Below are 22,427 nucleotides of genomic sequence, written 5' to 3'. Positions count from 1 at the left end.
GATTTACGTTCTCCTTTTTAAGGGAGAGAATAAAGGTGTGGTCTCGAGGGGTGATATTTTTCTGCAGAAAAAGACAAAGGGGAGAGAGAAGCATAATAAATAGCGTGTCAATTTCCGTTTGAAAAAGCAGAGAAATAAAAACTGTAAACTAGCCATGAGGTAGGTTATGTTGCATTCAAGGAGCTTCAGAATCAGTTTTATTCCATTTCCAGCTAGGCAGCTACGTTGCTGTAGGTAGCCGAGGAGTCTGTTCAATCATCCTTTTTGCATTTTTGATGCATGCATGCATTATTTGTAGTAGAGGAAATTTGGACTTATAACAAAGGGCAGACAATGTGGAGATGGAGCAGAATGAAAAGCAATTCTGTTCTCCTAACTGATTGCAGTGAACTGATCAGGGCTACTATGAGACAATGGTGGGAAGTGAGCTTTGCTTTCAAGGCTAAAAAGAGGCTGCTGTTGAATTCAAATCATGCATAATACACGCAGTAGCACAAAGGGATTAAATGAAATGTGTTTATATTTTTCACTCATGTCCACATACACCACAGGGGCGTTTCTTTGATTTCATTGTCTCTCCAAAACAGGCTAACATCCATTAGTGTTGGCAAGCAGGGGATTGAGATGAATGTGTTCCAATTTTAACCACCCCTCTGAGTGCCCAGCAGTGTCTCGCAGTGTACAGGAGGACTGTGAATGACATGTAATGACATGTAATGTAAAAGTGAGAGCTGGAGCTGTCCCAAGGTAGCTTGGACTGTTTTAGCATGGCCTTGCAATCTCTACCTGTGGGTGGAATACCAAACGCGCATCTGTGTGCTCGTACAATTTCATATACGTATTTGCACAGACAACTCTTTCCCTCTTTCGATCTGCTTTGTGCTTCCTCTCTCACACACACACACACACACACACACACACACACACACACACACACACTATATCCCCTGAGAGCACTGCATCTTCAAAGGTCAGTCTCTGAAAATGTATGTAATCACTTCAAAGGTGGCCACTCTATTCCCATTACCATGGGCCTGCATGGCAGATAATGGGCAAAATGATGGCAACAATTTGCATGCAAACGCACTCACTTCTGAGAGCCCTACATGATAATTCAGAGGAAAATAAGCTTGTTTCTGAGTGGAAGTATCTGTTTATACACACTGCACTTGAGTCATTGTTACACTGAATCCTCATGAAAAAGCTTTGTGTATGACTGAGTGGAGTAATGAGTAGATACAATAAAACTTTCTTCTCTCCCTCTTATTTAACATCTACTTTCTGTCTTCTGTGGTCGCTTTGAGATGTGTTAAAGCCTCTCATTGCCGTAGCCAATCAGCTTGCTCATTTAACCCTGTGCACCTCTTACTGCACCCAAGGCCACAACTTGAGTAACAGGGTTTGACTTTAACCATGAAATATGGGTAGCCATTAAGATAATGATAAAAAAATGGCCGTCTGATTAAACGAGCATCCAGTCATGTTAATTGTTCTTATGAGGAAAGGTCAGGCTCAGCATGTGTCGAAGCCCAGGCGCCACTAGCACTGGTATTTAATGAGACTTTCTCAATTAAATTATCCACAGGGAAACAAAGACGGAAGCCAGCACTTTCTGTTCCCAACTGACATTTACAGAGCATGCTGGGTCCTAAGGGCACTTTAGCAATAGAAGGCAGTTTGTCGCCCCATCAAATGTTATGAAGGATGGATCGCTCTTCACCTTCTTCTTCCAAAAACAGCACCATCACAAACACATAAATAATCAATATAATTGTGAGTAGTTAAGCTGTTGCACACAACATGCACCAACAGTCCCCCATCTCCCTACATGCTGGATTTGGCCTTCCCCTGCCGACATGCTGAGGTGCCCCCCACCCCCCTTCCTTAAGATTAGAAACGATCAAAGCTATGCTCATTCCACGCTCATATTTCCTCCCTCCCTCCACAGCAGGTGGGAAACCCCCATCAGCCCACACACACACACACACACACACACACACACACACACACACACCTCTGTATCAGCCAGCAGGGGGGCAGGGAGGTACACAACCATTTACTGCTTAGAATCTTTTTATTACCTGCACATTCATTCTCATGATGTTTCAGTATGTTTTAAGGCTATGTCCTGTATGTTTCAGTGGATTTATTTAAAGGTGAATCACGTTGCTTCACAACATTTTCCATTCTGTTTTGAATTTGAATGTCTCCCTCCATGTCGTCCAGTCAGAGACTCCCAAACAAGTTACCTTCACGCTTCAAAAGATGTTCTATTTTATGCAACTATGTTTCACATTTCCACTGTTATTGTGTCAGTGCTGGCTGTGTGTGTGTGTGTGTGTGTGTGTGTGTGTGTGTGTGTGTGTGTGTATGTGTGTGTGCAGACTGGTATCCCCTATGTCACTGTGTGTCACAGTCCCATAGCTCCTCAGCAGTGACTCAAACAAGAGTTCACCCAAGGCAAGGCAACATAACAAAGACATTTATTAGTTTCTGTTTGTCTGTGTGGCCTACGTGTGTGTATTTCTGTCTATGTGAATGCCAATAAATGAATCAGAGCTGTGTAGCGAGAAAGGGGTTGATACTTGAATATGAACATTTCCCATGGTGCTTTGGGGTTGGGGCCCCACAGCAGTGGGCATTGAGCTGTTAATTCGTCACTCTGTGATCAAAGGCCTGTTTCTCAGCAAGCTCCCCTACCACCCTCTTGCCGTTCCCCTTATTTTCCCTTCTCTCCTCTCTCTCCAATCAGAGCTCAGAGCAACCAGGCGTGAGTTATAACCATAGACTGTTAATATTAATAGACAACGCATCTGGTTCGCCGAAGTGCTGCAAATGCGGAAGTGCCTTACACCTGCATTCTATCTGAATTCCAGCAGGGGGCGACACATGCGGTTGCAAAAGGAGGTCGGTTTCTGTAGAAGTCTATGAGAAAGTGATCCACTTCTCACCAGTGCCAGTGAAAGTGTATAACGTAACATAGAGTGTAAGCAGCTCCTCCCTTACTCCTCCCTCTCGTCTAAAATCGTCACATCCGCAACCAGGATGGCTGCGCCCGTAACGGCAAGCTCGACGACGGATAGCAGATCTCCACAAACCAATGGGTGACGTCACACATGCTCTGTCCATTAATATACAGTCTATGGTTATAACCCTGTGGTGGTGTTGCACATTATCCCTGAGTCTAGCAGATTCTACTGGTCCCACCCGACTGGTAAAACCTCACTGTGCTGACCGTTCAAACCCAACTTCCTGCTCTTATGGTCAATCTTCATGCTCTAGCTGCAGCCAGACTTAAACAATCTCTTTCAGTGTAGAAACCTTTAGGCAGTGCTGCCACCTCTTGCCTCCCCTCTGTTTCGTCTTTGAACAGTTTTGAACTCCACATATGATCCACTCTATCACGCCCTTGACGAAACCTCTCTTAGCACCCATAACTTTCCTCCTAACCCCCTTTTCACACACCCATCTATATTCATGCACTCGACTGCTGAATCTTATGCATTACCAGTTCTTTCTTCCCTGTTTGCTCCAACTTTCTTTGGTTCTCAATAGTTGTCTGCGGCTCCTTCTATTCTAATTCACACTGCAATAGCTCAAACGTGTCACTCACTCGCCGGTGCTATGCATATTTGTTCATCCCGTAGACATACAGCGCTGCTGTAAGATTCTCAAGGTTACTCTCAATGTTACCCTCCTGCAAATCCAGGTGCTTGTATCTAACACAAATATAGCCCGGGAGCACCAAGCATTCTGATAAAGAAATGCAGAATAGGGCCAGGGCATGGCAAGGAGGCACGAAATAAGTGGCCCACTTTGGCCCATGAAAAAACACCTGCGACAGTTGGTGGTCCACTAAATGAAGGCAGCTTGCGGTGTGAGCAATGGGCCAAGCCAAAATGATTGCTATAAAACAGGCCAAGCCTGCTGGGAGCGCTGGTGCCTCTTTTCATCCCGGCCTCACTCCATCACATGACCTTCTGGCCCTGATGCTCTCTTCTGTCCTTCTGTTTTCTACCTCTCTCTCTCGTTTACTCTCTGTGATATTCCCGCTTCTTCTATTCTTCAATATTTTATTAGATTTTGCCTGTAAAGTTGGTCAAGCCCGCCCAGATGTATGCACAATGGGGAGTGAAGCAATAGTGAATAGGTTGAGTTCTTTAATTCAGTTTAATCCCGAGCCAAATTAACAATAATGTTACCTTTAATAACCAGAGTAATTGACTTCAATGTGAACACCCTTTTTTGAAAGATGACACTAGCAACACCTAGCAGAGGAAGAAAGAAAGGAATTAAAGAGGTGGACATTTTGCAGCAAAGAAGCAGGCAATGTTTAAAAAAATTATGAATTGTATGGATGGAACGAATGAGAATACTTGTTTTACTTTATAAGATATTTTTATAATGCTTAGTCTATTTGGTTACACTTTACTTGAAGGTATCTACATAAGAGTGACATGACACTGTCTCTCTGTCTCTGGGACCAATTACTCTACAGCGAAATGTTATTAAATCACAAACGACGCATCTTTCCTACCAAAGTAATATAGGTCATAATTACAGAGAGTCATGTCTCCAAAACTACTCCACACATAGAAGCCCCCCTGCTGGTTGTACTACAGCACTTACACAAAAATAAGCATAATCATAATTTTGGGGAATATTTTTTGCCAAAAACATTTAATATTTTTGTAATTAAATAGACTTGTGTCTCTAAACTTACCTCACACATAAGTAGTGTTCTGCTGGTTGTACTACATCACTTACTTTTCAAAAATAGGCATATGCATAATTTTGGGGAATATCTTTTTCCATAAAAATTAATTTAATATATGTCATAATTGCAAAGAGGCATGTCTCCAAAACTACTCCACACATAGAACCCCCCCCCCCTGCTGGTTGTCTGAATTTCTTTTCAAAGTGCACCAGATTGATGCATTTAAACGTTAAAATGGACAACATTGCAACAAATGCCCATGGAACCCCCTATGGGGGCTTGTGCAGTAGTGCAGCTCTAGGTCTAGTGACGCCCCTGCGGCAGTGTCCCCGTTTTAATCTTACAAAGATAAAACATTACCTGTTTTAGAGGTATTTACGCTTCTGAGCTGAAATGTCCCTGGAGTTTGTCTCAGAAATCTGGTCACCTTAGGTTAGGGTTAGAGTTAGGGTTAGGGTTCATGTGTTATGACTGTGTCATGACAGTGGCATGTGTCCATGACAGTGTCATGTCACTCTTATGTAGATACCTTCAAGTAAAGTGTTACCGTCTATTTTAATTCAGTTCTGGTGCTTGCTCTACAGCTGTTAAATAGTATGGTTGAATGGGATGGTTGAACTGCATTGCTACATATATTTAGGTTCCCCAGAACATGAATCCTATGACTTGCTCCCCTGACTTTTCATCTAGCGTCACCAGCAAGTTGACAGTTTTAGTTCAGAGTGAAATGTCTCACTAGATGGATTGCCAAGAAATTTGGTGCAGACATGTATGCTCCCCACATGATGATATGATACTACAATTTTATGCCATCATCAAGTCAGGATTTCGATTTGTCCAATACTATGGTTTATGACCTCATACCTGCAAAAGGAATGGCATTCCCATCAGCCTCGGCTATACTTGCTGCATGATGCTCAGTGCACCTCTATGCTGAAAAATTCATTCCGACACACCGCCCCTGGTGCACAGCTCTCTCTAATCAACCATCACTTATAATCAATTTACAGTCATTTCATCATTTAGAGTGACAACAAGATTGTACAAGCAACGGTTTAGTTTATATTTTGCCCAAAGAGAGGGCCACAATCCGAGGGATGAAACCTTGATGAGTGCTCAGTTAACCGATGTCTACTAATTATGCATAAGTGAGAGAAGATTGTCCATTGCCCAGCTGGACCACTTGACCCTGTTTGAGGCTGTTATTTAAAGGTGCCACTGCCTGTGTTTGGAGACCAGATGTGATCATGGATGACTGCTGCCTTGAGAGCTGGTTCAGCACACAGAGTAAATCCAGCCTCTTCCAGCTTCATGCTTAGACTCGTGTGGATCTTTATCCGTCAGAAACAACTGCTGGCTTGTGTCCGGTTAAATGGCCGTGCATAGTCCCGGTTCCTGTGCATGTTTTACTGTTTTCATTACATTTAATTGATAACTTAGTATTGCTTTCAGTGTGGTGTAATTAGGGTCCATTATTACCTTTACTGGGTGGGGTGAATGGGTGTATGGTGTATAGTGGGTGAATTTTCCATTGACATACATAGCAGTGGAAGCCACCAGCTATTAACATTTACTCAAATAGCTCAGGGATTGATCTTATTCTTTAATTGTCACATGCCTGTATTTTTCCATTACAATAATGTTATGCTAACGCTATATTTGTTATACTTATTATCACCCTTGTGTTTTCAATCTGTACATCATTTTGTCTTGTTTAATTAAGTAAGTAATCGTTAATGCTTCAGGCATTTCTCACTCAAATTGTTATTGGCCCCTGCCTCTGAAATCCCAAATCAATATATGTTCCTTATTTGATTCTCAGCCTGGGCCTTATAGATTGACTGTCGCACACACACACACACACACACACACACACACACACACATACACACACACACACACACACACACACACACACACACATACACACACACACACACACACACACACACACACACTACTACTCTACTACCCTCTGATTTGTTTGTTGATGCCTAACTGGTGTCCCTGCAGCGCCACCAAGCCAGACATCAGCTTTGCTAACTAATGTCAGTGGAACAAGGTATTGGTCACATAATTGAATGTTTATGTAATTAATGCATTTGGAGGAGCATGAAGGAGACTCTGGGTGAGCAGAAAATTCTGCAAGTATGCAAGAATGTATAACCATGTGCGCCCTTGCATCTGCTTTAATATGATTGGTCAACTACTGTAAGCCTGCATGTGTGTATGTGGTGTTGTTTAGGTGTGTTTTGCTCTGAATATTGGCCACTAAAGTCAACTTTGTAATGGGCCAACCGCAACATTTGCTGAAATCATCAAGCATTGTCCCCTAATATCCCCTCACTGTTTTTCCTTTATCTATTGTTTTCTGACTCACTCACAAGCAAAGATGTCCTTCACCCCTCGTACTTTGACAAAAGCTGCGTGGGAGAGCGATCTGAACATGACTATTACGGACCAACAATTGGACCTTGCTCTGGCTATGGTTCACTCATCCTCCATATGTGCTCGTCATGGCTTAATCCAATGCAAGGTCCTTCATAAAGTCCACTACACAAACGCAAAACTGTCTAAAATATACTCCACTGTCCGGGATGCCTGTAACCGGTGTAACCAGTCTCCTGCCAACCATACTCATATGTTCTGGTCTTGCCCTAAATTAACAACCTTCTGGATGAGCATTTTTGACACCATGAGCGGAGCCTATGACCACATTATCCCCCCTCACCTTTTGTCAGCCATTTTTGGCATTTCCCCTGACGCTAACCTCCCTGTTGCACTGAGGCGGGCCCTGGCGTTTACATCTCTGCTAGCCCGGAGACTGATCTTGTTCAACTGGAGGCTCTCCCGCCCCCCTACACACGACCGTTAGATTAAAGAGGTGCTCCACAACTTGAAGCTTGAGAAGCTCAGATCTTCACTGAAAGGCTCTATCTCCACATTCCTAGAGACATTGAACCCTTTCCTAGAACTTGTTGACTCCCTCAGTGTATCCCCTGACGTGGAGGACTGAGCTCCTTCTGGACCGCTCCACTTGATGCCAGCAGTTGTCTGTCCCCGTCTGTTTTGGACCTGAACTGGGTTGGTTGGTGGGTGGGTAGGGGAATTGAGGAGAACTGACATACTGTTTTGACAATGTTTCGGTTGCCATGAAAATTGTAAATAAATAGAGTTGGAAAAAGAACTCTACTGTGTCCTTCACATCGGTACGCTGGTTATTAAATGCAAGATGAATGTCAAGAGACTCACACCAGAGAATGAGCCAGTCCTCTAGGGGCCTTGGCATTTCGCAGCTACCTCGACAGCTACCTCAACAGCTACCTCGTCTGACATGACAAGGACATGTCATCCTAAAGCTCTCATGAGTTGTAGTACTGCTCTCTCACCCTCATTTCACACTCCCCCTAGATATTGTGATGTATTAGCAAAGCTCTTGCTGACGGTGAACTCAGCTGCTCTTGTTGGCAAAGTTACAGTAGATCTACATTTAGTAATACCCCTACAGCTTGCATGTAATACCTCCATGAGATTTTATTCAAATTGGTTTCTCCTCTCATTTGCTATCTCTTTCTATTACAATATCTCCCCCGATTCTCTCTTCTTTATTCTCACACCTTCTTCATCTCTCGCTTTCCTCATCCACCTCCTGATACTTTTTCTTGCCGCCGGCTTCCTTACTCATTCTCCTTCTCTACTGCTCTGTGTGTTGTTTTCTATCTCCACACACACACACACACACACACACACACACACACACACACACACACACACACACACACACACACACACACACACAGACTCCCTTTGTGTTGCCCCTGGTACACATTCTCTTACCTCTCGCTACATCTCTGGCTGAATCTCTCTCTCTCTCTTTCTCTCAATGCCACCACTCACCCACAGGCAAAGTCATCCCAGGTTGCTGCACCCACTCTTCGCCCATCAGATCGTCTCACTACCTCAGAGTCATTTTCCAAATTTGGCCACTAATTGGGTTTCTCCTGCGATTGAGTCAATAACAACCTTCATATTAGAGTTTAATGTCCCCTAATGAGTCCATTTGTTGGCCAGCGGCTAATTAGGTCTGAGCTGTTTATAGATAGCCTAAACTAATTGATGGGCATTAGTGAAACGCTGTGTGTCAATCAGTAATATAGTTGAGCCCATTTCTGCTTTTAGCTTGCAGCACAGAGCCCCCCAAAAACAGATTATACCGTTCAGGTTCATGGATCAGGCTGTATAATTTGTGAAACAGCTCGGCATTAACATTAATGATAACTCCAGGGGAGCCGAATGAAATCCATTTAACATTGACTGACAAATCTTCTTCCTCCTCAGCAAGCATTTAGTTGTATTAGAGTTTATTATATTCAGGAATTGTGTTGAGGAGACTTATGTCTGCTTTTGTTAGCTCATTCAAATATTATATCTGCCAACTGTAGACGTTTTCCACAGTTCTCATGCAGCACACATGCACAGCCATCTAGCATCAGGACTCATCATAACAGATTGAAATACATAAGGCCTTACAGGCAACAATGGGGGGTATGAGGACAACAGGCCCTTGCAGAAGCTATCAAGCTGGAATCTTTGACAAAGTTTTAACAGATCTGACTGACATGCCAAGACCCTACCCTGTAGTTTGAGTCTGCGCAGGGCTTTGGCTTGATAAGGCAGTGTGTGGATGAATATAAAGTGAGCTGGAATTGTCTGATATTGGGACTCATCCCAATCATATGCCTCCAGGTTAGCATGATATCAAAAGGAAGGGTTTGTTTGAAGGGGAGTTGTCTGTCTGCACACAGCTGCAGTTCTATGATAAAGAGGAGAGAGGTTTGATAGGTGAAGCCTCCTGTCCTTCCATCCCTCTGTCTCTGACTCCCTCTAATTCAATTCAACTGAAATTGCAGTGAAAAAAGCAATATAAAGCATGACAATACTTTCTTCTCTATCTCTATCTAGATTGTTAAATATTAAATTCCTCACTGTGTGGAAGTTACTAGAGCTGAGTTTGTATATGAGCACCAGGAATACAATTCTGTCCATCTATCTCTCACTTTCTGTGCTAACACTAAAAATCTTTCATGCTTTGATTTATACAAGTATTTGCCTCTTTTAACTTGCATCAAGGCAAACCATCTGTTAAAAGATTGCTCCAAATAGTTTTCCCCTGTGCCATCTGTTGCCTCCATATCTAATTTTTTACAGTTTCAAAAAACTATTTTCCTTATATTATCCTTATTCAAAACACTTCAGTAATCTTGAGCCGGTTGCTGATTTAGTTTGTGCCACATTCTGGTGAACTGTAAATATTTCTTTAATATGTCAATATTTCCTCATACAAGCCATTAAGGAGAGGGATTAAATGATGATGGAGAATTTTAAAATGAAAATGACAGTACTGGTTTGCCCCATTCTGTTGTTGCTAAGATTGAATATAAGAAGTTATAAATTTCTCCCAAACATCGAAACACAGAGGGGAGGGGGCACTTTGTCGCATTATGCTTGAATTTTCTGTGTATTCAAAAGGTTACTTTGTCTTAGCAGCATTCATCAAAATGAGACTTCATGAGAAAAATACATGTTACGTTTTTGTTTATTGTTGGATGGCATATTGTTTTTATATATAACTGTTTGGTGCCTTAGCAAATTTTAATGTCGTGAGATAAAGCTTGTTTCACAGCTTACTTCAATTTACCTGTAAATGAAACTAATATGGCTTACATTAGCCTGGCCTGTGTGTGTTTTATTTTATTGTGCAGTAGCCTATGTTTAAAATGTAAGACCACATAGTGTCACATCTATATTATATGTTTGCATACTATTTCTTAAGCAAAGTATTTGGTTATTCTATACTATACTATTTGTAGGCCTACTTTTAGGCCTAGTAGGCTAAAAGAGCCATCGGGTATGGTTTTCAGACTATGTTAATGCTGATATCTGTTGTCTTTTAGGGTTATCCTTTACTTTTTTATTAGAGTGTTTTAGCTTTTGAAACAATAATCCCAAGCCAAGTTTTATCAGGTATCTTGGAAAATGAGTTTGTAAATGGTCCTCGCCCAGGCTTCCCCTTAGGCCTCCATATATTTTTTATATCAACCAAAACCATATCAGTATTGACCCTCATTTTAGCTGGAAGTTTCCTCGCTGTCCCCACTTTTATGTAGCAGCCTAATGTTTCGCCTGTGTGAGCCGTCTCTGCATTAATCTGTAGGTAAAATAACAGCACAGCTGTTAACTAACGTTGCTGTGTTCGGAGTAACGGTGCAATTAAACAACTAGGCTACTGATTTTGCCAGTGGGGACCGTTAGCGGTCCCTAGCCTGCAGTTTGAGAACCGCTGTCCCGGACTGACCTACCTCTGCGCTCTCCGGCTCTCTGCCTCCGACTCCGCCTCTCTCAGCACCAAGCGACCGAACCCCAGCCTGCCTGCCGCCACACCGAAGTCCCCTCCAGCTCCTGCCTGTGTGCCTTCCCAACCCACAAACCGGACTCCATACTTCTGTGCCACGCGAACCCATCACTCTCACGCCAAATGCACTCCTAGTTTTACCGCAAGAAAAAAAAAAAAAACACTCCAACCTGAAAAGTAAAATAGGCAGTAAGTTGTAGCTGTGCTATCGGATAGGTTTTTCTTCTTTGCCCCCAGTTTTCGGCCCCGCGGTGGGGCAGGACCGCAAGGGCAGGCCGGGGGGAAAAGGAGACCGTATGATGTGGATCTGGTACTTTCTGCTTGGTTCGGGGTCAGGCTTAAGAACTGTTGGTAAGTTTTTTAAAAGCACACAGAAACTAACGTTGTTGTCACGGCGCCGACACGCTTCAGTATACGGGTGGGTTCGAGGAAAGAGGGGGGGGGGGACGACGACAATGTTAAAGTGTGGTAGAACTGTTGTGGAAGGGTTAGCCTACAGCTATAATGTTACTGTTTGGATGTTTTTTACTTCGACCAATATGATCCTATGCAGAATGTTATTGGAGCAACTTCTAAGAAAAGAAGTTTTCCGTCTTTTCATTTCCATCGGTTGAACGTTTTTTTTTTTGGTCTGGAAACTGGGAGTTGAAGCAGCCGGGGCAGCAGTTTCAGAGTTTTTCGTGCATGTCCCCTTCAATTCTGAGTGAGAATATTTTTGCTGCAGACAGCCCTCCATGCCATATCCATCCGACGTTACTGTATGTTTTACTGAGATAGGGTTATAGTCTCCTCCGGGTTAGGTTATGACCGCGAAGTTGTTGACAGGACGGTGTTGACGAGTCAATCTGTTCTCCAGCCCCGCCATGGCAGCTGGGGCCCAGTAGAGGACACTTGTAAGGGAGTTTATTCAAAGGACAACCAGTTTGCACTTTACTCCCTTTAACCATGCAGCTGTAGCTGGTATTCCAATCAGTGACATAGACTATCCACTGTTATTATAGTGTGCTAAAAACCGTCCATTTCAGCGATGGCCTGCAGTGAATGGTTAGTCTACAAATGTGAAACACGTGATAGTCAGTGATTCAGAGGTAAACAGCCTCAAAGTATGTGTGATCATGATTCAAGGTAATGAACTACGTATTAACTAGCCTAGGCTTATGGCGAAAATGCATTGTTATTATTTCCCCCTTAAAATAACTATCTGCACATGCTGCATAATATAATGATACCAATTTAACATGTATGCCCACTGTACACATGCATGTACAGTAAACTTAATGTATGTAATCCATCTACGTTTTAAGAGCTAATTCATCATTTAGATAACATGCCTTTAATCTAACATGTTAGTGGCACTTTTATTGTCTCTTATGAGACCTTTTATGGAGTGTAATAAAAAATCGTCCATCGTGATATCGTCATTTCTGGAAGACATTTTGACGTGTCAAAGTAGGAAAGGCACAGGTGTAAGCAATAAAAAGTAATGATGGTTGAATTCGACTTTGCTGCGTTGGTTCTGATATTGTGCATGCTAGCTCACACTGTCACACTGTCATTGCTTACTGGGACACTTCAATGAGAGAGACATTGTGAATGTTACTAGTAACACCTGTGCTTTTCCTGCTATGTCAAGTATGTCACGCTAATTAAAAAAAGGCCTATTGCCTTAAAAGGCACTCCATGTAAACAAACACTAAAACTCTTGATTTATGCCAACTTTAGGCTAGTTCATTAATTTAGCACTATATGAATATGTTTTTGTCAGTGTCATGGCAAGTGAAGTGTAAATATCATTATATTATGTAAAACTATGTGAAACAGAGATTTAGTGTTGGCTGCCAAACCCCTCCCTAGCTATATTGGAGCAAAGGAGCATGTACACATGATTGATGTCAGACATTTTCTCCCAGAATATTACGGTAGTTTGTTTTCTCCAGTATTGCTAATGTCTTGTCAGCACTGAATAAACAAATTGTGCTTCCGCTTTTTATTAGTTCATGGCCTGACCAGGGTAATAATAATATGAGCTAGACTGTGTGTGTGTGTGTGTGTGTGTGTGCGTTGAAGAATGTGTGGCTGGCTGCAGAGGTCACTGCGTCCAGGCCACTGCTATTGGTTAATATTCTAGTTTATATTAGGCTTATATTGGGTGCACAATATTTTGCATTTGATTTGACATTTAGCCCAGACATTAATAAAGGTATAATGCATTTAAAAATCTATTTGGGTCTTGGCTGCAATACTTATTAACATAATAATCTCAATATTGACATTTGAAGATACGGCAACCGAAAATTACATTGGCGGAATTTCCCACCCCACACAAAGTCTGTGCTAAAAATAATAAGGGACATACATGTATCACTGGAGTAGAATTTGTGGTTGGTATGCTTTGTGCACAAGCGTCAGAGGTTTTTCCAAGTGTGCACTGAAGATTCTAAATATTTTGCTACCTACACATAATTGCAGATGTGAATGTTGCAGATGTATGTGCAGTTCATTTCCTGCACACACTTCACCATGCAATAACTCAGTTTCTGAATGGTCAACAAATGCTACAAAAGTGTAATGTGGAACCTACGAATCACAACACAGTTTGCTTGCTGTGAGCAATGAACAGTCATGCAAACATTCAACATCAGATTCATTCATTTTAATACATTACCAGAACAATGTCCAGAATTACTGCAGTTCACATTTTGGATCATACAACCTTGTAGTGGAATATAAAGTCCAAATCAGCCTTGCAGATCAGACAAATTAAGTCTTTAGAGACCATGGGCCCTATCTTGCACCCGGCGCAGCACAGCGCAAAGCCCGACGTAAGTGTCTTTGTTAGTTTAAGACCGATGCAGTTGTCTTTTTTGTTGTCAGTTTGAAAGATTTTCGTCATTTCTGGTAAGTGTTTTAACATAAGTGCACTGATTCACTAGTCAAGGTCTAGCACTCCACCAATCAGATTGGTCATTGAGTCCGACTGCCCACTGGCCGATTCAACAAGTCAAATCGGCCCAAATTAAAGCCGACGGCTCCTCCGACTGACAACGGCACGGAACACACCAAACAGACTCGAGTCACCGACCTCGCCAGACTGACGGCCGATAATCGGGTTGATGTGTCAGCGCCTTTATGCACAGCGCACGCACACTATGCTTGTTACACACACACACACACACACACACACACACACACACACACACACAGGGAAGCGCAGCAGCACACAAACACGCAAAAGATTACAAATAAAAATATTACGGTGCAAATCCGCCATCATAATAGCAATGCGCCAAGGTACAAACGCGCCTGGCTTTTAAAGGGAATGGGAGATGACACTCTGATTGGTTTATTGCATGTTACGCCCAAAACACACCTATGAATTAATGAAGACACTAAGTACAACCCTTTTGAACCATGCACCCTTTTTTCCGCCGTCAAAATAGCAAAAGTGGATTTGGACACGCCCTAAACGCACCTGTGCCATCACGCCATGCGCTTAGATCGTTAAAATAGGGCCCTATATGTGATACTCAACAAGATGTGGATATTTTGTAGCACCTATTTTACATACACTAGCCATACAGTATACAGGATCATGTATCAGCTGGCTCAACTCAATCTCAATAAATCTATCTTTTGCACAGCCTCAGAAAGTTTGTCATCTCAGCAAGTGGCGCTCCTTGTTTCACTTTTTTTTAGAACTTTTCATTTGTGTGCATTACTGACGATATCAATTCTAATACAGACCATTCTTTGTACTCATGTTAAGAGGCTGCTGACCATAAATTGTACTGGACTGGAGTCCTAGCCTTGCAGCCTTGTTGCACTGCACCCACTCTGATAGCTGCAAGAGATAAACCAGTGCTATTATGTAATATGAGATTTAGCCACACAACCCACTGACCATGGAATGTTGCAATGCAGTTACAACCAAAGCAAGTTTATGGTATTGTGTTCTGCAGCCTGAAATCATATTTACGCTGTTCAGCTGGTCTGCTAGGCCATGCACCAGGGGGAATATTGAAATGAATTTAGGTATGTCAGAAAGAGGAATTAGCTTTGCTTCAGTTATTTCCCTCTACACCCAAGGATGGCTATTGCTTGTTAAAGATCATCATTGTGATATATATATATATATATATATATATATATAAATATGCCAACCTTATAAATGTTTGATTACATTGCTCTAACACCCAGGGCTGCCTGTGTCAAATATGCTTTAGTTCAGAGGTATTTTACTGATATTTGTGTGGTGTTCCAATACTACTAAAACACTTTAGTAGTTGACATATTTTAAATCCTTGCTCGCTGCAATTCCGCCGTTCATAAGCCTTGAAATCAGACAAAATTTTAAAGTGCTTAATGTTCTTGTCTGCCATTTTGTGCTTGTATGTGTGCGTATGAATGCATAGTGTTAACCATTTCCATTTCCCTTTGATTTAAACGCACCAATGAAACACGGGAGTGTGTTTTAGCTTGTTTCCATAAAATTACTTCTGCACCATTCATTTTGAAGAAGTAATCTCACAGAGCTCTTAAAGCCCATGTCTTGCTTTCATGAGGAATTTTAAGAGAAACCTTGATGCTTTACATGTTGCTGTTATGCTCACCAAGCGGAACAGTTCAGGGATTAATTCACCCGCTCGCTCACCACAACTGTACAACACAATCTGCATAACAACTGTCAAAGCTAATATCTGAGTTGTCTTGTATGTAAAGAGACCGTTCCGTGCACGCTCTTGTCTCTTAAATGGCTCAGTTAGCCAACGGACATAGCCACACTTAAGTATTTTCTCAATCAACATAAATGTGCGCTCCATACCTGCTCCTTTACCAAGCCACACACACAAGCCAGGTGGTTGGATATTTTTATTCATAACTAAAGACAGACTATGCGGGTCATTTCACCCACTGAACAGCGAGACAGAATCGCATTGTCTCATTGCTTATTATGCTTTGTATTTCTGCACTGTGATTTCCCAGAGACTGGCCAGTTGGCCTAATAAACCTCTGTGTCTGTGCTTATCGTTGCATATCTTTGGAACAGGAAAGAGAGAGAGATAAAGAGATGATGCTTTTTTGCGCTGGCTGACATGGTTGATATGCTTCCAGCCATAGTCACACAGAGAAGGCGGGGGATTAAGGAGGGCCTTTAGATCCTATAGTTGTTAAACAAAGCCACATGACGAGTCACGTTTCAGACTATGATAACAGTGCAGCTTTAAGTACTGTAAGCACTATTGTGTAGATTCTGTTTCATTATTTATCAGTCAAATGTAACAACACATTACGCATGTTTCATCCTATTGACCAGTAAAGCGTATTTGTACAGTGTTGGATCTTTCACCATTAGGTGTAAGTCACGTTGTATTTTTGCGATGTAGCCTAGGTTCGGTGTCCATTCTCTTTGAGCATGTCTGATCTATAAGTCATGAAGCTAAATGTTACATGAACCCTGGAATATATGAATCGAAGGAGACAGAGAGACACGGAGACATGCAGAGAGGAGTAAAATGTAGTGGAATAAGTTAGAAGACAGCTCATTACATATTGATTTTGGATTGATCCTAATTAATTTGCCATGCAGTGATGCACAAGCTTTGTTAATCCCTGATGGTTGCCTTATATTGATCCACCACGTCCTTGAATGTCAAGAACAAACGTCAGTCTTGGAAGAATATGCTTGATTACTGAAGAGAGTTGTTTTGAGAAAAGCCATTAGGCTTTTGCATTTTGGACACTTAGTAATGACACTCTTGCTTTTTACCAAATATAGTGTTTACTCTGTACTTCTACCCAGTACATACTATCTATAGTTATTCCCAGTAGAGGTACAGTAACTAAGAGGGCAGTTTGTGCTAGACATTGATTCGAGCTGTCTATAGTGCCAGACCTGAAAGGTAACTTGAGATGTGCTAAAACGTTTGTTCTTAAGTAAAGCCCAAGCAGAGAATGTTTTTTTGGAGCATTGTTAAGATTGCTGCCGTCTCTCATTATATTTTTACAACACATGCAGATGTGCACATACACACACACTGCACACATACTGTATGATAAGCAGAGTGCCCAAAAGAGGAATGGAGATTTACCTATCATCGTCAGGTTTTACAGTGGACTGTAAGGTAGGGAAATTGTAAACTCTCTTCAGTTTCACTTGTGAAGAGATGGAACTTAAAAACCCAGTCCTCTGCTCCTCCTATCAATGCAAACAGATTCTCTCTCCTTAACTGATATCCCGTTGTTTTACAGTGTAGAATAATTGACTCCGTGAACATGCCAAGATAGTGGGGCTGCAGCATCCCATTCATTGTCCATTGTTCACTAGAAACAGCAAGGAATGATGAAGGAAAAAGTTCATTTAAATGAACTGTGACTGAAAGAGATCACATCTGAGATCTTTTGTGTATGTTGTATGTAAATTGAGTGATTTTACTGATGAAATAAGATCGTTTCAAATGCAGGTTCTGCACTGATCTGTGTCATTTGTGAAAATTCAGCAACCATGGAAGCAAGCAGTAGGCCTAAACTGCACAATGTATCTGCCCACAAGTGAAGGTTTGTGAGATGTATCAGCAGCCTGACAGCTTGGCCACATTTGGTGTGTCCTCATTATGTATGTCCTAGGGTTGCACGATATTGACAAAATGTTATATTGCGATATTGATTATGAATATTGCGATATAGATATTAATTTTGATATTTTTAAACATATGTAAAATTACAAAAGTTATGGGAAAACGCATCAAAATAGATTCATAATAAATAAAACAAGTTTTCTTACAACACAAGGTTTATTTCAACTGACTGTCATATTGGACTGGTCCAACATGAATAAATAAATAACGACCATGTCTACAGGACAGGACATATTTTTCTGGTTGTACAGTATAAAATAAATAAATAAAGATAACAGGACACGATTTTCTTTCGCTTTTCTGATTCGTTCCGTTTAGTTGTCTCCATCTATTTCTTCACTTACACTGTCACTCTGTCGAAATATGCACACACGTGGTACGCTCCATAGGGTTGGTCACGTAGTGGACCCGTGCGCTGACGTGTACTTACATGTGCAAGTGGCACGGTATCTGGCCAATGAAATGATGATCATTATAGCATTTCAAGCGGGCTCTAAATCAAACACAACTAAGCTAACGGACTGGACGCAGCGCTCCATGCATACTTACTGCGATACTTTCAATATAATATTGCGCAACGTGATATCGCGATAACGATATTGAGTCGATATATCATGCACCCCTAGTATGTCCTCACTATGTAATGTGCAACACCAACATGTGGTTTTAATATGAATTAAATAAGAATAACAAACTTTATGTACTTTCAAATACTTCAGATACTGAACAAACATATACGATGTGTCCCAACTCAGGTGCTGTATCCACAGAAAGACAGTCCATGATAAACTGGATTGGTACTTGCCACACCCATTCTTCTTCTGTTTAGTTTAGAAGTTAAATTAACTGGTCCTGACAAGTGCAGAGGATGTTCTGCTACTAGCATGTTTATTCTATCACTATAATGGACAGAAGGTTTTATTTATGCACCGGAAGGGCAGTTGAGCTTTTGGATATACTGGGATTCTGCCTATAAAATAACGTGGAAATTGAACACTTAATTGTTTATTATGTTGTTGCATTTTATAGCTGGGAGAAACCTTTCCAAGGTTGATTTGCAGCTCTTAGCCCAAGACTCTCACAGTGGACTGTAATTACACATAGTCTTGCTAGCTCATGATGTTGGTTTGATGTTGAATACTGAATACTGAATACTGATTGAATCTAAAGCCTTATTATGCGGCTTTAGAAAAACCAAAAGAATACAAACATCCAAAGGTAAAGAAAAAGGGCCATTTTTATGAAGATGCCAACAAACAACTTGAGAGACGACGAGATTTGGGGGCTAATGTTAAGGCCGACGCAGAAATTGTCAGACAGATTCAAGGAACGGCCAGAGACTCAATTGTTTGACCAAATTACGAACCTGGCTATGTAGTCGCTCTGTAATCAGCGCCATGTCCGGCCTCCTGCACGCTCTATCCAGGCGCCACTCCACGCCTAAACCGAAACGGAGTATTTCCAGTAAGTGGGAACACGTCTGACACGGACAATGTCCTGCTGTGTGCTACATGTGTGAAAGGGAGACTCTGGACAACGTCTGGACCTGATTCTATGGACTTTGTCCAAAGTTCAAATGAGACAACGTGGCATCATGACTTTACGTAAACATACACGGCACTTTCCTAAAGCCAAGTGGCGTGTTATCTGTACGCATTTTGAGCTATCCGCGTGGATATCTGCCATCTGCTGTATACAGCGTAAACATACACGCCACTTTCTAAAGCCACGTGGCGTGTTATGGCGAGGCTACGTGTTATTGCAAGGCTACGGTTGGTTTTAACGTCACACGTGGGGGGGAAAGAAAAAACGGTTTGGATTAGGAAAAGAAGAACTGGGCTGGGTTTAGGAAGAGAAAAACGTGGTAAGGAAACAACACATGGGGAAAACAAAGGAACCATCACATGCGGGACGCGATCCCTGCTCTCCTGTGTGAAAGTCCTGTGTTTGACCCATCCGCCACCCCGACCAACCTCCCTATGCAGATTTTCGCCCTTTCATACTACTCGCTACGGCGTCAATTCACACGCAAACGCATGGTAATGTAAGTCAATGGAGGACAAACGGCGTTGATAAACACGCTGAAAAGCGAGTGTGCGTCTTGATAACACGCCAATAACGGCATACCAATTGGTGTGTCATACATACGCCACTTCATAAGATCAGTCTGAATGAGAAGACGGCAGAGTCCGAGTCAGCAGCAGGCTGAATTTCTGTCAGTCTATTCTTGAGTTGAAGTATTGAGCCTTTATTAATGTTTGACCTTAAAGTTGTTGATATGGTAAGATGTATTCAGTGTAGAAATGCAGAACTGCATTGGGACACAGCTAGAGTTATGTTTTGTTTAGAGCTTACACAGCACATTTGCTCATTTTAGTCCTGGCCAGTCACCTTGGATTCCCCTCTTTTATCTTCATCCACGGTGCTCCCTCTGAGAGGACAATGACCCGCTGTATGTGTCCCCTGTGTTGCTTTGCCTGCTGTCAGACAGGGAACGGACACTGGCAGGCTGACAGCTGGCTCCCCTCTTCTGTCCCCCGTGATCAGCAGTCATTTCTAACAGTCTAACAGCCACCGTGGCAGCCAGTGTGGACTCTGACAGGCTATTTTGGACTGAAATTCCAGCATCCCTCTGTCAAACCAAACAAACACTACCTTAAAGGTCAACAAAAACCCAGAGAGAAGCGCTGATCCTCTGTGTGTTTGTCGACCCGTGTGGAAATATACGTGATTTGAGTGTGTTTCATATCTTCATATGACTTGAATTTGATTTGAGATACTGTGCTGACTATGGCCCTGAACATGTACTCAATATTTTTATTCAACTCAAGGAATCACTCAGAAAAACACACACTTTCAACTTTAATTCAGGCAAAATAAATGATCTCTCATTGATATATCAGACACAAAGGATAAAGGTCTCGATTAAGGGAAAGTAATAGAAGGATTTGTAATGTTTGCTGACTAATGAAAATGAGATGCTGCCCAAAATGTGTCCCTAAAAAGAACATCTGTGTACTTTTTAGTGTGTTTATTTTCATTGCCGCCCAATGCTTTATCGTCTGCGTAAGGAGATTGTACATCTCAGCTGCCAAATGCCTGCGGTGATGATTATGCGGCACTGAACTTTCGTGTGGCTATACAGTACCTTTAGCCTCATGCATAATTGTTTTGTAATTGTGATACAGCTCTGGCAGTTTCACCAAGTGGTCCAACTCTATCCACCAGCTTTGGATGCTGTAATTAGTTGCAATTTTCCAAACATCTAATCATAAGTAAAATGGTTATTTGGACTAGACACAGATTTTTGATTGCAATCACACAGACATTTGTTTTCCCTGTTTCTCTCTTTTGCGTGCCAAGTGTGATTACGTAAGCATTCAATGTCCTGTGTGATAAATGTGCAAATTGTCTTAATAGCATTGCAGGTGAAACCTGTTTTTAGACGCACAGGGTTGCTGCTAATGCATTTATCTGCAGGATTAGATTAAACTTCAGGATTACAGAGACCTTTTGTGGAACTCTTTTTCTCCTTCTATTACACAACACAGTGATTTAGGATTCCTTAATAGGTCAGGGGTAAACTCTAAGTCCGAGACTCGCACGCGAGAGATGCTGGCTCATCAAACAAGCCATTTGCCGAAGTGAAAGTCACAATTATAACTGATAATATAACTTTCCCCCCCTGAACGTAATAGTAATCTGACAGATTCAAGTGTGAAGATTGCGTGCCAAATTATTTCATTTCATTTCTTCTTATTTCAGTAAGCAGAGGTATTTGGCCAGGCATGACGGAGCGATAGTAGAAGACAGCTCAACCCTCAGCTGCTCTGATATCCACCCCTATCCATGTGGAAAAGTACAAGGATTGATGGGACCCGCCCTTCTCCTCGCACCAGATTGACATTTAGTTGACAGCGCCAGTGGAATTCTCTTCACCTGTTAATGCGTGCTCACTCACACGGACACACGTCTCATTTAGCAACCTCTCAGGTGAAATTCCAATCTCGAGATGTAAAAGCTATTTTGCACTTGAGGATACTCCTCCAGGCGAGTGGATAAATGAACAAATAAGATCAATCTCAATTTGGCTGACTTGAAATAATTGCCTATTTGTCACAATTAATTTCAGAGCTTTGACTCAAGACCCCTTGATATTGATATTGAATTTCCCATTATTACAAACCGTAAACCTGCTCATTAAATAGGCGCTGCATTCAAAGAATTAGTCCCTGTGTTAAATGGATGATAAAAGGGTCAAGGCAGGCAGGGATCATTTCCCTGTCTGTTTGAAGGAGGAGAGGTGAAGTGATGCAGAAGCAGGAAGTTAATGTGTGGAGGACACGTGACTCCACCTCTGTCAAGTCACAAACATGACTTAACCCCTTGAGCTGTCAGCCCCTTGCTTCAGGTGTGCACTCTCTTTGATTCCCCGTGCGTGTTCTCTTTCTTCTCTAGCAGAGTCAATGTGAAGCAGTGTGTGTTTGTGTGAATGTATAAGGTGCTGTGTGTATGTGCAGTATATACAAAGGGTAATCCTTTCTTGGACAGGGACCAGGGGAGGCGAGGCGCTCATCTTCACAGGAACTAATCACCTGATCCCGTCTGCTGTTTACAGAGGCAGTCTCGCCAGCCAAAATCAAATGCAAAACCCATGTTAATT

The 22,427-nt window shown here is 42.0% G+C and overlaps 1 protein-coding gene across 1 annotated transcript in view; it reads left to right on the top strand.

Annotated features, from left to right (window-relative positions):
- The first annotated feature begins 10,957 nt into the window (after positions 1–10,957).
- The window catches only part of ldlrad3 (low density lipoprotein receptor class A domain containing 3), a 77,672-nt gene continuing 66,202 nt past the window's right edge, over positions 10,958–22,427 (top strand). The window contains exon 1 of the mRNA XM_031282914.2: positions 10,958–11,480. Within this exon, the coding sequence (XP_031138774.1) occupies positions 11,426–11,480 (55 nt within the window). The 5' untranslated portion in view covers positions 10,958–11,425. The remainder of the gene's footprint in view (positions 11,481–22,427) is intronic.

The sequence above is a fragment of the Sander lucioperca genome, chromosome 7 (assembly GCF_008315115.2).
Source record: "Sander lucioperca isolate FBNREF2018 chromosome 7, SLUC_FBN_1.2, whole genome shotgun sequence".
NCBI classification, from domain to species: domain Eukaryota; kingdom Metazoa; phylum Chordata; class Actinopteri; order Perciformes; family Percidae; genus Sander; species Sander lucioperca.
Note: the sequence above shows the minus strand (reverse complement) of the source record. Positions and strands in the feature narration are given on the sequence as shown.